Here is a 20,243-nt window from a genome sequence, read left to right as displayed (position 1 = left end):
TGTGAAACCTTTTGGAAATACTTAATCCAATTCCTTTTGGTTGTTAGTTTTAAACTTCCTTCTGTTAGTCTCTTACATAAAAAGGCAATAAACACACATACATATACACTATACACAGTTCAAGAAACTTCAGTAGCAAACAGCAGTGACGATGTCATTGAAGAAGATCAGAGACTTGCAAGGAGATGGAATGAGAAACCAAAATAAGTATAGCGATGCTGTAAAAACAGGCACCGTACTTTTTCTTTCAGCGGGGAGCTCTTTAGGCTCCATTAGTTGTTTTTGTAAACTGATCTTTCACCCTGATGCATTGATTAGTGTGAGAGAACGGAATTGTTTCCCCACTTGGCTTTTGGAAGTAGTTGCTTCGGTAGTTTTAATGTACGGCGTAAACAGCCGCATCAAGAACTCTGAATGATCTGCGTCCGCCTGCAGTCTGATGGCACCGTCTGTTTTGACTTGCAGCAGGTGACTGTCAGCAGCGCCATGCCTCTGAGAGCTCGCCGCGGTAGCATAAGTCAAGATGATACAACGCATGGGGCCTCATTAAAACTGTTGCCATCGTGCCCGCGGTCAATTTTCATGTGATCACACAGTCACACCCGCAGACAAAACAAGCACACACAAAACGCTCCCCGAGGTATTTTGCGAAAACGGGGCTTTCGATGTCTCAGAAAAAGCTCAAATTCCTTACAAAGGGAACGCGAAGGCTAATTCACACGGGAGATTTGATCCAACCTCTGTAAATACTAATCAAAAAGGCTAAAATGGGGTTCTGCTATCGGGGAGACGTGTATGTACGGATCGAAAATGAGACAAGCAGAAGAAAGGCCTGTGCTCCCAGTCTCCTGACAGGATTCTGTTTGAAAAGCCATAGTCACTGGATAAAAATCACGCCATGCCTTTGATCATGAGAGGAGAGTTTTGCAGGTGCGAGAGATAAAATGGAAGATGGTATCTGAATATATGTCAGTCCAGAGCTGCTGATTTTTGTACCTCACCTGTTAAGTGAGAGAAAAAGAGAGAAAGAAGGGAAAAAAAACATTTTTTTCTTACTATATTTCCTCTCTCTCCTCCAGTCATCTCCCTTTGCAAGAATGCATCTCAATCAGGCATGCAATTACAATCTAGAACATGCTGTGAAACGTAGCAGCAGCAGAAAATTTCAACAGAAACAGTGCACGCCGTTTCCTCCACACCGTGAGGCTCAATTAAGAAGCAAATCATTTGGATTCTATTTTTTTTTTTCTTGTTTTTTTTTCCTTTCTTGAACTTAACTGTTTTTGAGTTTAAAGTCAAACTTTTTTTTAGCAGCCACACAAAAAAATTATCTCGGCTGCCAAAAATGCCCCCCCCCCCCCCCTTTAAAAGTATGTGAGATGTTTCCTGACTGTGGAAGTGCTACTTCAAATCCCTGGGCCTAGAGAGTGAATATGAGGAGGATTAGAGGGGTAATGCCAGTTGATGAGAGGGAGAGGGTTGCAGTGGTTTGCCACTCTGCAAGGATTAGCTCTGAAAACAACTTCACAGTCAAATACTATGTCAGTCAAGGACATATTATTCAGTCAATCTAAAAGGGTCCCATCATGAGTCACTATTCTAAATTAAATATGATCCTATTGTTTAGTACTTGTGGTGTGCATTACAAAAAAAAAAAGAATAAATAATTATGTCATTACTGGTAAAATGCATTCCTGGTATTAAGGTGGAAACATAAAAAAAGCTACTTCTGGAGTGAGATACAATATTATGCCTCACAAGGTTCCAAGGGCCCAATTTTTGGGTTTTCATTTATTTATTTATTGTTCTTGTTTTTTATTCAGTGTCAAATAACATAGGGAAATCCCTAGCCAACACAGTTAACACGGGGTTAAAATAATCAAATTGGCTATTCTGTCATTTCCCCATAGTAGTATAGTATGAGGTGATTTTATCAACAAGTGGGGGAAGGACAATGCCAATTTCCATGAGATGCAATGTTTTTTTATTTATTTGTTTTATTTTGGTGATTGTATTTTTGTGTAGTGTGACACTTTTAAATATGGGACAGCCCTGTCCCATGATTCTGTATACATCTGTGTATAACGACTACTTAATAAAACTCAGGAAATTCTGTATCCTGTAAATATACTGAGTTTTCAAAGATCTCAGTAAAGTTTAAGCAACTTATCTTAACTTGCACAGCTAGCTCAAAACGAGTACTTCGTGAAATGAAAGGTAATAATAAAATGTAACAGTTTATAAAAATCAACCCCAGACTGTAAAGCCTAATCAACAAGTTTTCTTTTTACTTAGAAGACAAGTTATATGCTACAAGATCATACATTAGGAAAGATCATTCCTTTGTATTGCTTTTTGATTTGGAAGGGCTACGCCTAATGTTGGGTTTACGAGCAACCATGGAAAAAAAAAAAGTGTTAAAGACCGAAACACACCTGATGACTGTTCACTCTCTGATAAGATTTCTTCAACACACAGAGGCTCCGACTTTTCTCTACAGATCACCGGACTCATGATATCGAGTATTCACACGAGAGCATCTGACAGAAATCCCACCAGCATTAACACAAGCCGCACACAGCAATCACACAGCTGCAGTTGTTGCCTGAACAAGCTCAAAGAAGATTGCTGTCTCGCTTTTTACTTTTTTTAAGTACTTTTGTGCTCCTACCATGTGTGAGTATACTGGGGACCTAGGGTCTTTCTGCATGGAGGTTGCACTGGTTCTCTATAAGGTTCTCCGGCTTCCTCCCACAAACCAAAAAAAAAATATGACTGTAGGTTAATTGGTGCTGCTAGATCGCCCTTAGGTTTGAGCGTTTGCATGCATGGTTGTTTGTCCTGTGTGTCGCTGGGTTTCCCTGTGATTGACGGGCGACCTGTTCAGGGTGTATTGCGCGTGTCGCCCATTGGCCGCTGGAGGGCATCAGCCTGCCGCAGGTACGCAGGTACAGACAATGGATGGATGGAAGAATGTTCAAACTTTATTTGAACATTAGAATAAAACATAGCCTGGTAAAAACACATTTTTATATTGCGCAAATATTATGTTGTAACCATGAAAAGGCCAACAGGGCGACGTGGAGAGACTACTGACTTGGCAGTCATTGACAGCCTCCAGAAGGTGTGTTAGACACAGATGCTCATAACAGAAGAAGCTGGAACTTCACAAATTGCTGTATAGGTGCATATTAATGTAAAGTTGAGTGGAAGGAGAAACTGTGTTAGAAACAGGTGCACAAGCAAAAGTGCATCCTGATGTGGTAAATCGTGCAGTCTGACAATACTATATATATATATATATATATATATATATATATATATATATATATATATAAATCAATTGTAGTGGTTTCTTTTTCTGAGAAACCAATTTCAATTTTTATACCTGTTTGTCACAATCATCAAAAACAACAGGAACAAATCCTTAAAATATGTCATACTTGTTTATCTATATAACAAACGTTTCACTTTTAGAATTGAATAATATATATATATCACTGATTATAATCTATTTGTTGAGCTACGCATGTACGTGTGGGAGTAGGGTGTTTGTCAACCTTTCCTGACTGAATTCATGTTCTCTGGGGTTCTCCCCCCAAGCCAACAAGCCCCATTAAGCAGCCGCAGACTCCGCATATATCTCGGGCCGGCAACGCTGCCCGTTATGAGTTTAATCAGGGTGTCAAATCTGATGAGAGGGCCTCGAGTGATGAAAAGTTCGGTGTCCAGATGGTGGCACAGTTTAACCAAGCGAATTTAATGCGCAGCATTTCATTAAAGTAGGGCACAATCACAGCGAAGCAGATAATTGTGGAGAAAATGGGAGGAGAGGAGGGGTGTTGGGGGTGTTGCATGAGCTAACTTGAGCTCGGATAGCCCGAGGAATATTCAACACACCTCGTTTGTCTTGAATCTTAACAGTGAGCTCCAGGAAAGGCTCCGTCTCCCTATCCAGCCTCCGGGTAACCGTTATATCTCCACTTTCGCGGCCCACGGTGACCGGAGAGCTCTCTGACTCCGGGTAAATGAGCTCGTAGGTGGCAGACTGAAACCGTGTGGGATTTAGGCTCATTAGGACTGAGCCGACGCCTGCGTCCTCAGACACGTTGAGGGAGAGCACGGTGCTGGACTCGAGGAGCGCCCTCGGCGACCGTCCTGCCCTCTCCGGTGCCACAAAATCAGCCGAGCGCGTCATCCATGGCTTTGGAGACACAATAACCAGCACAGCCTTGCTGGTTAAAGGGGGCCAGCCGTGATCCCGCGCGTAAATATAAAATTTAATGGTAGAAAGGTTGCCCAGGATGGAATCCACGAGCAAAACTTCCCCCGTTTTCGGGACAACGTAGAAACTGCCATTTTTAGGAATGGAGGTGTACGTTAACTCTGCGTTCTTCCCACTGTCTTCGTCGACAGCTTCTAGTCTGTAAACAGCAGTGCGGAGCGAAGTGGTGTCATCTAAACTTATATGAACGCTGTCTGCGCCCAATAAGGTCGGTTCATGGTCGTTGGTGTCCAACACATCCACTTTCACCAACGCAACCTCGAAGACGGCAGATTCCGGCGCGCAGGTCTGGCAACACAGCCCGACGCTCAGCAGGTATTCTGAGCGTGTCTCTCTGTCTAAAATCCTGGAAGTTTTCAGCAACACATTCCCCCGCTTGTGGTGGGCAAAGACGCGGAAATCCTCACTGCCGTTTCCAAACAGTTTAAAGTGCATCCCGGACAGCGGGCACCATTTTTGCGCGTCGATGCGCTTTGCCGGAATGCTGAGTCCGTTCACTTTAGAAGCCGCTGGCCAGTTCTCAAAAATATGTCCGTGAAAGAAAGGCAACCGAACCTGTTTTTGGTATCCAGCTGCTGGCGTTAGAAGACAACACAGCAAAAGACCCCAAATCATGTTGCTGGCAAGTTACGCACCTCCAAACGGGGATCTGACCGGAGAATCCTTAAAAAACAAAAGAAAAACACTTGAGAAACATTTCCTTCATAGTTATCCACGGTGCGATCCTTGCAGGTCAGCCCTCTGAACTTTAAGTCTTTTCATCCAGGGAGATCCCTGTCGTCGCTCCATGAAGGATCCCTGCGTGCAGGCAGGCAGTCCAGCGCGCTGCAGGCAGTTCGCCGTTCTGGTATCCAGCGTTCAGTACCCGAGCACCGGACAGCGCCAAGCGCGGGGGCGTGTCGGTGCACGGGGACGGAGCGCCTCGGTGAACCCCACCCTGTGTGCTGGTCAGGAGGGTCTCTCCCTCAAACCTCTGCACAGGGGGCTGAGCCGTTGCATTCAAGGCATGCGTCTTTGCAGCTGCGTACAGCACAAGCTCGGTCTCAGCAGAAAGAATTGTTGATAGAAGGAAAAACCGCTCATGCTTGTCGTCCACAGGAAGACCGCTGAGCATATGCGCTCTTTCTCCAAGCTGCGCTGCGTCCTACTAAAGTATCCAAATGCTGGTTATACCACACATCTGTAAATCTGCGTGAGTTGCTGAAAGGTGAATCACTCATGCAGAGCATCCCTCTCCCCCCACCCCCCTCCCTTTAGGAACTGAACCCATGACCCAATGTTCCCAGGTTTTCTACGGATTTTAGGTTACTGCTCCCAATCTGTGATGCATTTTTCTCAAGACACTTTCTTTCACAAATTTCATTTGCAGCCTAACTGAAACAAGAGAAACTGCAATGTGCCCCAGTTTAAATGAAAATGCAAAGATTTGGTTTGTTAAACTATGCAAAGACGATGATTTAAGGCAGCCTACACTAAATCGCTCCATATGTCTTTGCAGCCAGAATGCGCGCAGCAGAGTTCAAATTAACACCGTCAGTCTGGATGCTGTTCCTTTTACTTCCCACTTTGCTGGGGAGCCAAGCACCTGCAGCAAAAGAAAAAAAATCTTTAGGTGGTAAAGTTTAATTCCCACTGAGTGAAAACTTCCAATTCCCTGTAGCTCTCTCCTATCTGGCATATTTGTGTGGACCCAGTATGTGTACTGCTCAAAATAAATAAATAAAGGGAACACTTAAACAACATAATGTAACTCCAAGTGTTCCCTTTATCTTTTTGAGCAGTATATTTTGCTCAGGCTGGATAGATACTAAATGGGCCTGGGTTTACAATGGGGGGGTTGTACATGGGATTTCAATGGATTGACTAAACCTACATGGTAAAAGTAGCTGGACACTCTTATGTGAGTCTTTACTGTCTCAAATGGATATCAATAAGTCAGGGTTATTGTATAACCTGTGGACAATCCCACTTTGGGGCACCTTATACCAGCTCATTTTACTTGCATATGGACGGAGGAGGGATATTGGGTACCTCGGTGGGAGGATGTTGTAGGAGGAACTGCCAGGCAGGGGGCCAAGGCGAAGACCAAAGAGGAGATTTAAGAGTGTAATGAAAAGAGACATGAAGGTAGTGGGTATGAGAGAAAAAGATGTAGACGATATGAATCGATGGAGACAAATGACTCGCTGCAGCAACCCCTGAATGGGAAAAGCTCAAAAAGGACGAAGATGGGCCCCACAAGTAAACAATGGTCAGGCTTCAAGGGGGGAATTCAGAATACGGAATATTAGAGCATGCAGTATTCACCTTTGTCCTCCTTGAGCTGTGTGTGAATCACTAATATGTACCTGAATGGATCTCACTTTTTACCTGGAGTTGTCCTCCATCAACTCTATGTAGCCAATTAACTTGAGACCCAAAACCTGTTGGTTCATTTAGATTCAATTTCAGCCCATTTCCTTTGCATATTGGTCCCATACGTTTATATGCATTGATTTGTTCATAGAATAACAAAAAATAGACAACAGAGGACGTTATGCCAACATTTTCCCTTGAATTGTGACTAGATAAGTACTTACAATAATTTAACCTCTATGGGGCCCAGTTTTTATCTGTAGGTGTCCTCTATCAAACCTGTTTTAAACTTCTATCAAATCTCCATGTCATTAACTAAGAGCCATCTGATAACTTATGGACTAGTGGGGCCATCATTTAAACAGTGGACTTTCCCATCTGGGGCCCATAATTTCAGTCCATTTACTTTCTATTTGGTCCTAACATGGAAAAGGTTGGCTAGGCTGGAAGTCAGATTACTAAAATACTCGACACACTGAAGAACTCTGATTAGTACAGAGGAAAAGGGGAATAAATGGCAACAGAACATGTTATATCAACCCTTTTCCTTGAGTTGCATATGGATCAATACTAATATGCATCGGGACTGAGAGGCTACGCAATGCTTCTGTACTCATAAAAAAACATCTGTATAAAAAATACATCAAAGCGGCAGCTGAAACATCCTTATCAATTCAAAAGCCCCATCCATCATTGCACTTTGAGCCCAATCCACTCTTTGCAGTAAACTGCTTTTTTTAGGCAGCAAGCCTGGGAAGTCACTGTGAGCCTGCAGATAATTCAGAATCAGAGCTTGGAGCTGAAGCACAAAGCTCATATTGGTTGATTGTTGTGGCCCTTTGATGTGACGCAAGCTCCAGGCTGTGTCAACTGGACACAGAAGCCTCCCCCACACTCCTGGGTGTTTTTGATGATATCTGACCTAAGGAGGAAGTAGTTATTTCAAAACCATTACCATTAAAAGAATCAAACAGTTCATATGACATGGGGACTGTTGGTGGGAAATGACCTAATGCAAAATTGCTTGCATGTCAAAAAGAGAAGACCCCGAGTGATCTGTCTCTCGCTCTCCTGTAACTTCTTTGAACATCCAAAGCGCTTCATGAATGCTAATCAAATCCCATCTTTTATCATGTTGTCTCTCGTGGTAAGATTCAGTGTGACTGCGAGTGCCGGAGCTTGGTGTAGCACAAAAATATATATATATATATTTAGTAACATGGCAAGGCCAGGGTGTGAGGGATAGCTTATAGTTGAGGGTTTGGTGCAGTTATCTGCTCAGATGAAACCACATGCGCATGCACCACATAAAAATAACAACGCTGTAATGATTTTTGAAGGAAAGAAAAATATGAAACGGCCTCATCAACTCTCTTCTCTAACATAACTGGGAGCTGCAGGGCATTAAATCGAGAGAAAAAACACACACCAAAGAAAGCAGCAAGTGAACATTAGAAAGCTTCATGCTTACTAAATGAATAATTTACCAAATCTATCCCCTTTATTCAACAGAGGCAGTTTCTGAAGGCAAAGATTTAAACCTTGTAACATTTTAAACAGACCACCTTTGATACTAAAAGAAAAGAAATAAGGTATTCTCTCTAACTGGCTCCCATGATGTCAATTCAAAACCCTTTCTTATATTGCACCAATTTACAACACGTGGTGTCTCAAGGCACTTTAAAATAAAGTGAAGTCAATTTTATTACTGTAACTGGTTAAAAAGTTTTCTCTCTCAGGAGACCCAGCAGATTGCACCGAGTCATTGACTTGCAGCATTCACTCCTCCTGGATTAGCGTGTAGCAACAGTGGACAGTAGCTGGCACTGTGGCTTTGACTTTGCAGCAATACATCATACTGAGCATGCGTGTGGTGACAGTGGAGAGGAAAACTCCCCTGGAGTACTCTCTGGAGTACTTTCTATGTGAAAGAAAAGTAAAAAAAAAAAAAAAAAGGTAATGGCAGTAGTAGCTCATTTTGTGGCCTCAAAAATGACCGTATGTGGAAAGTAATACAGCTGGGCCGATAAGCGCCGAGACCGCTTTCAAGTCTCTCGGATGAAAGAGAGCACATGCAGTTAGTCGCCGTAAAAGCATGACAGACAGGCTGGTCAAGTGTATCACGAATTGAATTCTCTCAAACTGGGTCCCATGATGTTTTTTTTCACTCTGTTAGACACAGGTTATCCATTGCTCTTATTGGAAAGGAGACTAGACAATATCAAAATCATATTAGATAGTTTTAGCAGATGTTTGATGTTTATCGAAGTTTTATTTTTTGCTGTAAAGCCAGTAGCGTTTTAAAAAAAAAAATCTTTAAAATGCTGATGTCAATGAAATAATAGATTTAGACAGGCAGGCTTATTAGCGAATGCAAGGAATGGTTAGAATGGATGACTAAGCAGGTATAGCTTTAAGGGTGCCACTCATAAGTGAACCTTTGGAGTGAACATTCATTGCATCCTTGTACCCCTCAATTTTCTGAAAGTGCCATTTCTGGAAACACCACAACACCCCGCAGGAGAGGGAGCTCTGTTTACTGTAGCGTTTGTGGGGCCCCAGGACATTTTACCTCCTGAAAACCTGAAGGCAGAAAGCTGTTAAAGGGGCTGGATAAATATAAAGACATCTCCCTCATGTATTAGGTACAGCAGCTAATTAGATTTGATCTATGATCCCCTTAAGGCTGCTACCACCTAACATTAGCAGTTGAAACCATAGCTGCTTATTAAAGGGAGTATTAAGTGTAAAGCAACGTGTGCAACCAGGTTGGAAATTTACTTTCACTCATCATGTAGGCAGGCAAGCTTTTATCAAGCACTGAATACAGTGCCTTGCAAAAGGCATTAATTGCCCTTGGACTTTTCCCTTTTCATCATATTACAACCACAAACTTTAGTGTATTCCATTAGGACTTTATGCGATTGAGCAACAAAATAATGATACACAATGGGGAAGTGAAAGGCAAATAAACAAAAATCCAAGATACTAAGCTTTAGAGGCCTCTGCAGTTACTCCATCCAAAGGATACTCCATCGTCTGAAAGTAGAAAGAGTTTGGTACAACAGCAAACCTACCAAGAGATGACCATCCACCTAAACTGGAGGTCTGGATAAGCAGAATTGTAATAAGAGAAAATGCCAAGAGGCCCTGGGTAACTCTGGATGAGTTGCAGGGATTCATAGCTTAAGTGGAAAAATCCATTGGGAGATAAAAACTTTAGTGGCCTATTCCAAAAATGTCTAAGACCAAAGCCATTGCTGAAAGCAGGTCTTGAAAAATCCTGTTTAGAGTTTGTCACAAGCCACGTAGGAGACACAGCAAACATGTGAAAGAAGGTGTCCAGATCAGATAGGACCAAAATTAGGCATTTTAACCAAACTAGAAATTTGTGGTAAATTTATAACACTAAACATCAATGAAAATACAACCCCCCCACCCCATCCCCCACCCCCCATTTCACCAGCTGAAGACTGGTGTTAATGGTATCATGCTATGGGATGGGGTTCTTCAGCTGGGACAGGGAAGCTTGTCAGAGGTGATGGGAAATTAAACGGAGCTAAGAACATGGCGGTTCTCCCTGCTGCCCTCTGGGAAGAGGTTCCGCAGCATCCGCTGCAGGTCCACCAGGTTCTGCAAAAGCTTTTTCCGTCGCCATCAGACTGATGAACTGCTGAAGCTATAATCTGGACTCTGTTCCACATTTGCATATTTGCCCATTTGCATCATTGCACCCTTATCCAGCATTACAGATGTTGCCGAACTCTCAGTCTCTAAAATGCATTCTTGCACATACAAATGTTTTTTTAAGAAATACTCACCTGTACACTGGGATCGCACACTGTCTCTCTGTCCTGCATTGTTTACATTTCAATTGTTGTACAGTTAAATCACTGCTGCACTTTACCTGTAACTTTATCTTATCCTGTAATCTAGTGCAATTCACTGTAAATTCCAAGCTGTATGCAAACGGAATTTCGTTCTGTACGCACTCTGTGCATACAAAATGACAATAAAGTTGTCTAAGTCTAAGTCTAAGTAAGGTTCTGCAAAACACATGAGACTGGGATGGATATTCATCTTCCAGCAGGACAAAGACATTAAACATACAGCCATGCTAAAATGGATTGAGTTAGATCATATTCATGTATCAAACGGCTTAGTCAAAGTCCAGACCCAAATCCAACTGAGAATTTCTGACAAAATATGAAGATTACTGTTCACAGATGCTTTCTCTTCAAACGGACCTACTTTACAAAAAGGAATGGCCAAAATTACAATTTCTGAATGTAAGATAGAGTGTCACAGAGACATAACCAGAACATGTGCAAAACATCTGAAAAAGTTCAAAAAATATTTTTGGAAGACACTATATTAATTACCCTCTGGGATTATTAAAGTATTTCTGATTTCTGATTTTAAAAAAATCTCAATATTGATTGTTAAACTATTATTTTAAAGTAAAATGCAAAACCTCCAAACAGTGGTGGATGTTTCTGAATTGAAGATTTCAAAGGGGTTTAATGAAAAGCAACAATACGTTCAGCAAAAATCTAAAAATGTGGTTATGATTAATGATCAACCTGTTCTTTTGAAATAGAACCAACACTTCAGCCGTCATGTCTTGTCAGAGATGCATTTTTATCTTATCTAAGCTGTGATTAGCAAAGCCTGGGTTTGAAGAACTCCATTATCACCCTGTCTTGTCTTGCTACCCTGAACAATGGAAGTCGAAACATAAATATAAATCAACACATCTCAGTTGTATGTTGTCATTTGCTTAACTGAATAGGGGGATTCCCCCCCGCAAGAGCTAATGTTAGCTCCCTTGTTGAAACACTTTTTGGTCACAGCATAACCTTGGATGCATAAAAAAAAATCAGCTCTTTTTCTGAGTTAATTATCCTATCAAGCCTAAGCCATTAGGTGGACCGCCATCCGTCCACCAGTTCAAGGCAATGAACTAATAGTGTAAATTCAATCATGTGCTATTTATGAAGCTGCCAGGATTATGAGGGATGCATTAGGGTGGAAGAGACTGTTATAACAGAGTGAAAAACACCAAAAGGTATCTCTGAGCAACACATACTCACAATTTCCATACACATACACACAAGTCCTGCAGCATTTTATCCACAATTTGCAGTAGCCTTGGTTCACAAAATTGTGGTAGAAGCACCACTGGTGGTGCATGGGTTGCTTTTGATGGTACTCTAAACAATTTAGGTATTCATTATTTTGCAAGGTAAACAACAATGAATTACCTTTCATGTAGTGGAAGACCTAAAGCAGAAACAAGCTGGTGGCTACATATGTTTTATTTTATTTATTTCTGATGTTTTAATTTGAAACTGGGACACAAAACCCAACTGAACGGTGTTTTAGTTCCAAGGTAGAAAACTATCTGGATTTGCTAATTTATATATTTTGTCTCCATGCTAACCACTGCTATCAACACAAGCTAATGAAAGTGTGTTTCTCTGGATTTGCACAGTTAAACACTGTTGCAACTACTGTATGTCAAACACACAAACAGTTTTTCTTGTTTTTCCTCCCTGTTGTTATGGCTAAGCCGCATGCAAGGCAGCCATGCCGGATTTTGAGCTTATATCGATAATATTCAGACTCTCACCATCACTACAGTTCCTTGGACCTCTCTGTTTACAGATGTGAAATTAATGCTTGCCTTTTGGGTCAAGGCTAAGGGACAGGGTTAAGTTAATGTGTCCAGTGACTTTGGTGTTAGGGAATGTCAGCAATCTGAAATAATGAACAGTTGGGACAAGATAGTTTGGACACAATCTATCTTTCTCACCATTGCATATCTAATCAGACCAAAGTTATCTGTTTTAGATCAGTTAGGAATTTTTTAGAAACTATTTCTGTTTCTTCATTGTTGGAACAACGGTAGAAAGATATTATTTTTGTTACTTTCTTCAAATTCAGAAGTTTACACACACACAGATTGCTGTCTTTAAACACTTTGGGAAAACCCAGATAAGGATGTGAAGCTCCTGATAGTTTTAAGTCACAACACATAACTTTAATTGAGGCACACCGGTTAAATGGTTGTCAACTATCACATCATGGGAAAAATCAATAGAAATCAGTCAAGATTTCAAGAAGAGAATTATAGACCTACACAACTCTGGCTGAAATGTCCAGATGTCTGAAAGTGCCATGTTCATCTGTTCCCATAACTATCTGTAAATTAATGGCTATTGTCCAGCTATATGCTGTTCAGAAAGGAGATGTATTTTGTGCCTTTTGAGCGTCTTTTAATATGAAATGTGGATATGAATCCCACACCTTAAGCAGAAACAGTGTGAAGATGGTTGCTTAGGTTGGTAAGAGAGTGTCATTATCCACAGGGAAACGAGTCCCGCACCAACATGGGTTGAGAGCAATAACCTGTTACTCCAAAAGCAGCACAAAAAGCCAGAACACACTTTGCAACAGCAGAGACCTTAGAATTTGGATGCATATCCTGAAGTCTGGTGAAACTAATTGATGTCTGTCCAAAATATTGTTGTTAGACTTGGAAGAAAAGGCAAATTTACAATCCTGAAAACACCTTCCAAACTGTGAAGTACAGGGTTGGCAAAATCATGTTGCAGTGGTGTTGTTGCTGCTGCAAAGAGGATGGATTTGCTTCTGAAAATAGATGGCATAATGAGCAAAAACATTAGAAGTTTTGAAGCAACATCTTAAGACATCGGCCACGAAATAACGCTTGGACACAAATGGGTCTCCCAAATGGACAATCACTCTATGTATCCTGCCAAATTAGTTATTTGAGGGCAAAATAATTGTTGTTTTGGAGTGGCTATCAGAAATGTATGATTTCAAACCAAACCAGAGGGCAGAGCTGAAAAGGTGTGAGCAAGCAAGGCAACTTAGAAACCTGACTCAGTTACACCAGTTCCATCAGGAGACTATTCCAGCAGACTTTGGTGAGAAACATGTGAGAGGATGACCAAAATGTTTGAACAAGGTAATACCATTTAAAAGCTAATAACTACCAAATACTAAGTAAATGGGAGTAATTAAAAATGGTCAGTTAGGATTTGGGAATCCTGACCAAAAACAGGAAAGTTTTTTTTTCTTTTTCTTTTTGTGTCTTGGCAATGTAGCATCAATAATTGTTGTTTTAATGCCAAAAAGAGCCCAACAGATTTTACTTTCACACGTGGAGCTTTACTGCTTTCGCCATAGTGCTCTGCTTGATTTTTATATATGCAAGAAGCTTTATTAGATTGTATGCTGGGACTATTTTGTGTTCAATTGACACAGAGACGGGGAAGTTAAGAGAGGAAAAAAGGGAGAGAAACAGAGGAGACAAAATGCTAAAAGGGAGAAAAGGTGAAAGAAAAAGAGGAGAGGAAAGGGAGAGAGCAATATAACAAAAACAGCAAAGCTTTAATCTGTTTGTATGTCACACTGAAGAAAAGGGCTATGTGTCTTTTTAGTGAGTATTTGTCTTTAATTGTAATATTAAAAATGTAAAACCTGCAGCTTGGAACACATCACTGCAGTACATACCAATTAATCAGGTTTCACTTGAAAAAATTTCAAATAACTTCCTGTTTGAAAACAAGCCTAAAGCCACACTGGTCCTTATTAGAGCTGTTATCTGCTGCTGTTCCAGCATACCTCTTTAGTCACTGTGATTTGCCACACATCAGATAACTCTTCTTTATAACATGCTGCCGTCAACCTTACTTTTAACTGCGTTAAATCCAGCCAAGGTTACACCGCTGAGTGGCCTTTTGATGCAAGTTTCAAAAAGGGCTTTCTGCTCATACATCACATCACCCGGGTTCTTTACCAAGAAAAAAAGCGAGTCAGAGTTCATAGTCACTCACCACCACAAAGGGAGAAAACACTTTATAGTTATGTGAGCAGTTCATAATAAGTGGGATTTCTGAGAAACAAATTCAACATTTATGAGAATTTCTTTGAGGTTGTAGCAAATCCGCTAAGAAACGCTGGACAGTAAAAATGTTGTGTCAGACCCAGCTGCGTGGTGGCCTAGATTTGGCGGGAAATGACACCGCTTGCAGTTTTTAGAAGTGACGTTTTGCTGTCAGGAAGTAAAAATTATGCTTTGATGGTATTATAAATGCTAAATATATTCTTTCAATATTTTATTGCTTTCACAGGAGCTATAACTATATTTTTCTTTCTTCGTCCATTCAACTTACCTTCTTATCTTGGCCGTCAAACACAATTTTTTTAAAAAAAAAAGTAACGTCCACAAAAACAACTGATTTGTTCAGCCTCGCTGGAGGGCCTCCGGCGCCCCCACTCGTCTGTTTAAAGTACTGCACTCTTACAAGAATCGTTGCGTTCCTGACAAGGAAAAATACGGTCATGTGTACCACAAAGTTAAAAAGCAGAAAAGTATAATTACTGTACTGTGCGTTAAAAAAATAAATATATATTTGCAGATTAACTTATGCATAAATATTTACAGTCAAGAAGGCTCTTGAGGAAATAAAATGTTAATTAATCTACACATCTGAGAAAAAAAAAACCTGAGTAAAAAATGAATAACTTCAAAAGGCAAGGGAAATAGTTGGAACACATTTCACATTTAAATATACACCCTAATTAATCCGTGTTTATAACAACTGCCGCCCCACATTTCAGCAACCACAAACAAACAAATATGCATAATTTGAAAACGGTCACACTCTAATGATGAATATTTTTCTGACAAAAACAATTGAGCTGTTTTTCAGTAAAAATCCAGTTTAATTGCAGAATATATCGACAGTACAGTACAGCAATATAAACACCGGCGTGGCGCTTCTGTCTTTACATGAAATTACACAGCTGCTGTCCAGTTTACGAAATAAAACATGTAACTTGGGCCGTATAATGATGAGAAATGAGACGGGCTCACCGAGCACTCCGCCACCCACTTTCCACTGACAGGCGGCTGTGGTCACTGAGAAATGCACACAGAAGTATTAATAGTAAGAGCATTCAGCAGTGTGCTGTGTTGCACACGGGGACGAACCGGGCTGAAGCGGAGACGCACAGCGACGCAGCTCAAAACGGAAAAAAATAAAAATGACAACGAAAAGAAAACGGATTACTTTGTACGAACGCAATACATACATGACATGAAAATAACATACTTCACTGACCACCCCGTGTTCATCGTGCCTCTCAGTTCATGAGTGCTTCAGTTTGTGAATAAGCGCTTTCCCCTCCGCGGATTACCGAAGGATCCTGGGAGCCGACCGGTCGTCGGTTAGAGTCTTGCGCAGCCTCACCCCGCGGCGAATGGTCTTTAACATATCCACGTCCTCCCGGGTAACAGAGGACGGCTCCTGGGGCGGACGCTGAGCCGCCTCCCCCGGCAGTGAGCTGGGGAAGGGGTACTGACCTTCACCCAGGGCGTGAGCGCTGGCTGCCAGCTCTCCTATCTTCTCAACCAGGCTGTGACGGTTGGCAGCGAGCTGAGGGTCCTCCTCAGCTGTGTGGGCGGACATGCTGGGAGCTTGCTGGGCATACGCAGTCCTGTCCACTTCTCCTCCTCCTCCTCCTCCTCCTCCTCCTCCTCCATAACCCCAAGCTGTATCAGGAAGACTCATCCGCTTTGGAGAAGCCCTCATGTAGTCCCCGGCAGACGGGTCATCGCCGTACAGAAACTCTTCACCACCCATATGGTGTGGGGACGGGCTAGCAGACCCTGGAGAGTCCGGGACTGTGGGGGTTCGGACTGGCACGATCGGCGGCCGGATGGGAATGGGGCCAGACGTGGACGGTGTGCGTCTCACTCCGGTTTTGGAGGAGGGCGTCCTGCGGATGGTGGCCGTCCCAGAGGAAACGGCGCCAGGGCCGCCTCCCCTGGCGCCGTTAGGAGTCCCCTGCAGGCTCCTACCTGCTGGCAGACCTGCTGTGCTGGCGGGCCGCTTGGTTTGAATCATGCGCCGGTAGTTCTGAGCAATGTTGCTATGGCGTGGGATGGTGGAGGACTTGTCAAAGTCTGGCTGCCCCTCGTTGTCAACATCCCCGTTGAGCGAGTAGCACTCATAATCAGAACCTAGAAAGAGAGAATGAGTCATGTGGATTCTTTTTTTTTTTTTTTTTCACTCTAAATGACAAAAACCCTGACAAGTGTTATTTTTGATGAGCTCATCTGCAGCTCATTTATTTCATTACAATTTGCAGTAACTACGCAGAGACTGTGGGGAATTGGCTGCACAGGCTAGAGGGTGATTAGGAAATTACAGTGCTATAAAGTATTCACACCCATTAGGCTTTTCCATGTGTTGTTACCACAAAGTTGAATGTTTTTTTTTTTCCTTGGGAATTATCGTGGCAGATAAACACAACGTAGTGCATATTGTGATTTGGGAGAAAGAGTGTACACAATTTTGATTCTTTATAGAAACCTGAAAAGTTTAGCTTCACCTTTTTATTCAGCCTCTCTAAGTCAGCGCTTTGTAGAACCTTCGTTTGCTGCAAGTCTTAGTTTTATCTTTACTGCCGTATAGCTATAGAGATGGAAATGTTGCCCATTCTTCTGTGGAAAATAGCTGCTCTCGACTGAGCCATTTAATACAGGAATATCCTGTGGTCTAAACCAATCAATTATACGTTTAGGGTCCTGTTTCCAGGTTCTTCTGCATTTTTTAATCTTTTTTTAGGATTCTCCTATGTTTAGCTTCTATGTTTATCTATCGTTCCTATCTCTGGTGAAAGAAAGGCATTCCCAAAGCATAATGATACTACCACCATAGGGGGATGTGGAATGTCATGTTTGTGCCATACATATAATTTCACATAGGAGGCCCAAAAGTCAAGTTTTCGTCCCATGTGACCAGATCACCTACTTCTACTGGGTCCACTATATGGCTTGTTGCAAACTGCAAATCCTACTCTTATGGAAAACGTTGCAAAGAAAGCCATTGAAAGAACAGTATGAGACCTAACTTTTGGAGAGAACTATAAACAGTTATCCTGTGAACAGATCGTGCATACTAGAGTTTTTGATCTCTGAAGCACCTTCAGAATTACCAGGCTTCTTAAGTGGATGACCGGGTTGACGGGTCTACAGTTATACGATCGTGTTTTCACTTAGAGAGATTAGACTGAACAGGGCTGTAAGAGATTTTCAAAGCTTGGGATATTGTTCTAAAACCTAACACTGCCTTCAATTTCTCCACCTCTTTCTTTGCCAACCTGATTGCTGTGTTCAGTTCTCTTCATGATGATGTTTGTTCACTAACGCTTCCCTGAAAACACCACCTCCGAATCAGCTTTAATCATGAAGTTTGTGCATACAAACAAGGAATCGAAATTGGTTCCACATCGTCCTCAATGAAGACATTTCCAGTATAAATATATTAAAAGAGAAGGTAAAATAAGTTTTCTAAATCTGTATGTATACAGTGTTTTTACAAAAGAGCAAAACTTGGTTGGATTGGTGCAAATATCAATATGGGCATTCTGACTGTTAGGTGTTCACCAGAGTGACACCCTGGGGGAAGAAACTTTCTCTGTGATTTCTAGAAGGAACTGTTTGCATTTTATTTTGTTTGGGGGGGGAGGGTATCAAAGTAAGTAAGAGGGCTGATAAGACATGCACTCGTGGTTTTAACAAGATACCATGTGTCAAAGTTCCAGCGGTATGGATACTTTTAAGAGGCGCTCTATGATGTAAGGTTGACCAGGGAACCCTTAAAGAGATTTAATATGTGAGACGTTGCTGGCTGAATTATACACATAAAAATGTCTGGCTGAAGCAGGGTTTGGCTCTTGGGGACGGGGGTTCACCTTGAGATGGGATCGTGTCTTCGGAGCAGGACGGGGTGTTTGTCTGCGTGCTGTAGCCGCTGGAGTACTGCAGAGAGTCCCTGCTGCTCTTCTGCTGCTCCATACTCAGGCCTCTGGTGAGAACCATGGCCAGCGTGCTGGCTGCTGGGGACAGGGGCTCTCCATGCTGAAGCACACACAGAATCAGAGATATGTAGAAAAAGGCGTACAGACTTGCCCGCATTTGCATTAAGACCGCACTCCAATCCCAAAGGCACAGGGGTTAATCTGCAGACATTTACATTTAAAGTCCGCGGGGGCACTCCTACCTTGGCTGTAATAATTCCTGGGCCACTTCTCGCTCTGTGCGGATCACCTGGCTGCATCCCGGAGTATCCCTGTGGACTAGGCGGAGCCTCCAGGTCTCTCATCTTTTCCACAGAGTCCCTCTTGCGCTGCGGAGTGCTGGCCAACGTCGGCTCGCAGGAGCTCGACTTGGCCCACTCCTACAGGAGCAGATGGAGAAATCAGACCGATCTTTCAACTTTGCATCACCGGTTTGCCATCCAGCAGCTGCACGCGCAGTTATAGACACTCGACTCGCGGGTTGGTTAGGGGCATGTGCAGATATGTGCAGGCCAGAGTATGCGGTGGCAGTGTTGACTCCCACACTGCAAAAACGGATCTAAAATTAAGTAAAATGTTCTTAAAATTAGTGTATTTATCCTTGATTTGAGCAGGTAAATAAGACTATTTGCCAATGGAATGAGTATTTTGACCCCTTAAATAAGATATTTAGACATCCTGCACTTGAAATAAGATGATGAAGATGAATTGTTCCTATTTTAAGTGCAAACATCTTATTCCATTGGCAAATCATCTTATTTACCTGCTCAAATCAAGGACAAATACTCATTTTAAAGAATATTTTACTTATTTCTAGTTCCGTTTTTGCAGTGCAGTTTAACACATATCTGAAGGAAAAGACTGGAAAGCTGAGCTCGAGGGGCAACAGCACAAGGGTGGTTGTGAAATTTGCAGCAATAAACACACACACACACACACACACACAAAAAAAGGCAAAGAAGCAAAGTTTTTTTAAAAGAAAAAATACAAACCTAAAACGAAAAATTGCAAACAAAAACAAACCTTCCAGCTAGGAACCTTTGATGTGGGTGAAGGAGTGTTGGATCCAGGTGAGTGGTTAAATGTGGGGGACGCGGGGAGTATGACAGAGAGAGGCCTGATGGTGCCAGTGTGAGAGAAAGCAGGGCGGAAGGTACCGAAGGATGAGCATGAGCCATACTGCGGAAACGGACAGACAAGTCTGAGTCAGAGTGCTCAACATCCAGGAGTAGTCCGAGTCAAAACTGCACTGCGGCTGCTGCCGGGAGCAGCCAGCAGGCTTTTTTTTTTTAACCCGTCGTTAACAATGAGAGGAAATGTGCTTGCGCATCAGCATGTGTGAGTGCATGTCTGTGAGCACTGATAGGAATGCGTGCAGTACTAACCGCCGTAGGAGAGTTGCACTCGCTGACAGACTGGCAGGTTTCTGAGGCCTCAGAGGAGGCTGAGCTTGTGGATTTCTGGGGAAGGGAAGATGAAGTAAAGAGCGGTGTAGTTGAGGAGGAAATAAGGAGAAGGAGGTAGGTGGAAGAGATGAACAGAGGGGTGGGAGTTGAAAAAGAGCGCTGATAAGCTTTAGATAGAAGGATTTTTTTTTCTCTCCTTCCCCTTCTCTTATGGGATCTATAGACTTCAGCCGAGATCGAAAATAAAGTAGCCTGTAAGATCATTTATTCAGAAAAGGAACATTGCATCAGCTGGTGTG

General features: G+C 42.3%; 2 protein-coding genes across 5 annotated transcripts in view; both read right to left on the bottom strand.

The window, feature by feature from the left end:
• The window catches only part of LOC105924376 (neural-cadherin), a 178,202-nt gene extending 173,044 nt beyond the window's left edge, over nucleotides 1–5,158 (bottom strand). The window contains 1 exon segment of the mRNA XM_036152005.1: nucleotides 3,901–5,158. Within this exon segment, the coding sequence (XP_036007898.1) occupies nucleotides 3,901–4,900 (1,000 nt within the window). The 5' untranslated portion in view covers nucleotides 4,901–5,158.
• A 10,216-nt stretch (nucleotides 5,159–15,374) lies between these two features.
• mtss1la (MTSS I-BAR domain containing 2a) overlaps nucleotides 15,375–20,243 on the bottom strand; it is a 43,441-nt gene continuing 38,572 nt past the window's right edge. For 2 of the 4 annotated variants that reach the window (XM_012860334.3, XM_012860342.3), the window contains 5 exons: nucleotides 19,924–19,998; nucleotides 19,562–19,717; nucleotides 18,742–18,918; nucleotides 18,434–18,599; nucleotides 15,375–16,697 (listed from right to left, as the gene is read on the bottom strand). In XM_012860334.3, coding sequence (XP_012715788.2) covers nucleotides 15,868–16,697; nucleotides 18,434–18,599; nucleotides 18,742–18,918; nucleotides 19,562–19,717; nucleotides 19,924–19,998 — 1,404 coding nt within the window. In that variant the 3' untranslated portion in view covers nucleotides 15,375–15,867. The remainder of the gene's footprint in view (nucleotides 16,698–18,433; nucleotides 18,600–18,741; nucleotides 18,919–19,561; nucleotides 19,718–19,923; nucleotides 19,999–20,243) is intronic. The other 2 variants (XM_012860348.3, XM_012860353.3) reach the window with 2 other exon arrangements.

This window comes from Fundulus heteroclitus, chromosome 2, assembly GCF_011125445.2.
Source record: "Fundulus heteroclitus isolate FHET01 chromosome 2, MU-UCD_Fhet_4.1, whole genome shotgun sequence".
In the NCBI taxonomy this organism is placed as follows: domain Eukaryota; kingdom Metazoa; phylum Chordata; class Actinopteri; order Cyprinodontiformes; family Fundulidae; genus Fundulus; species Fundulus heteroclitus.
This window is presented reverse-complemented; position numbering and strand designations above follow the sequence as displayed.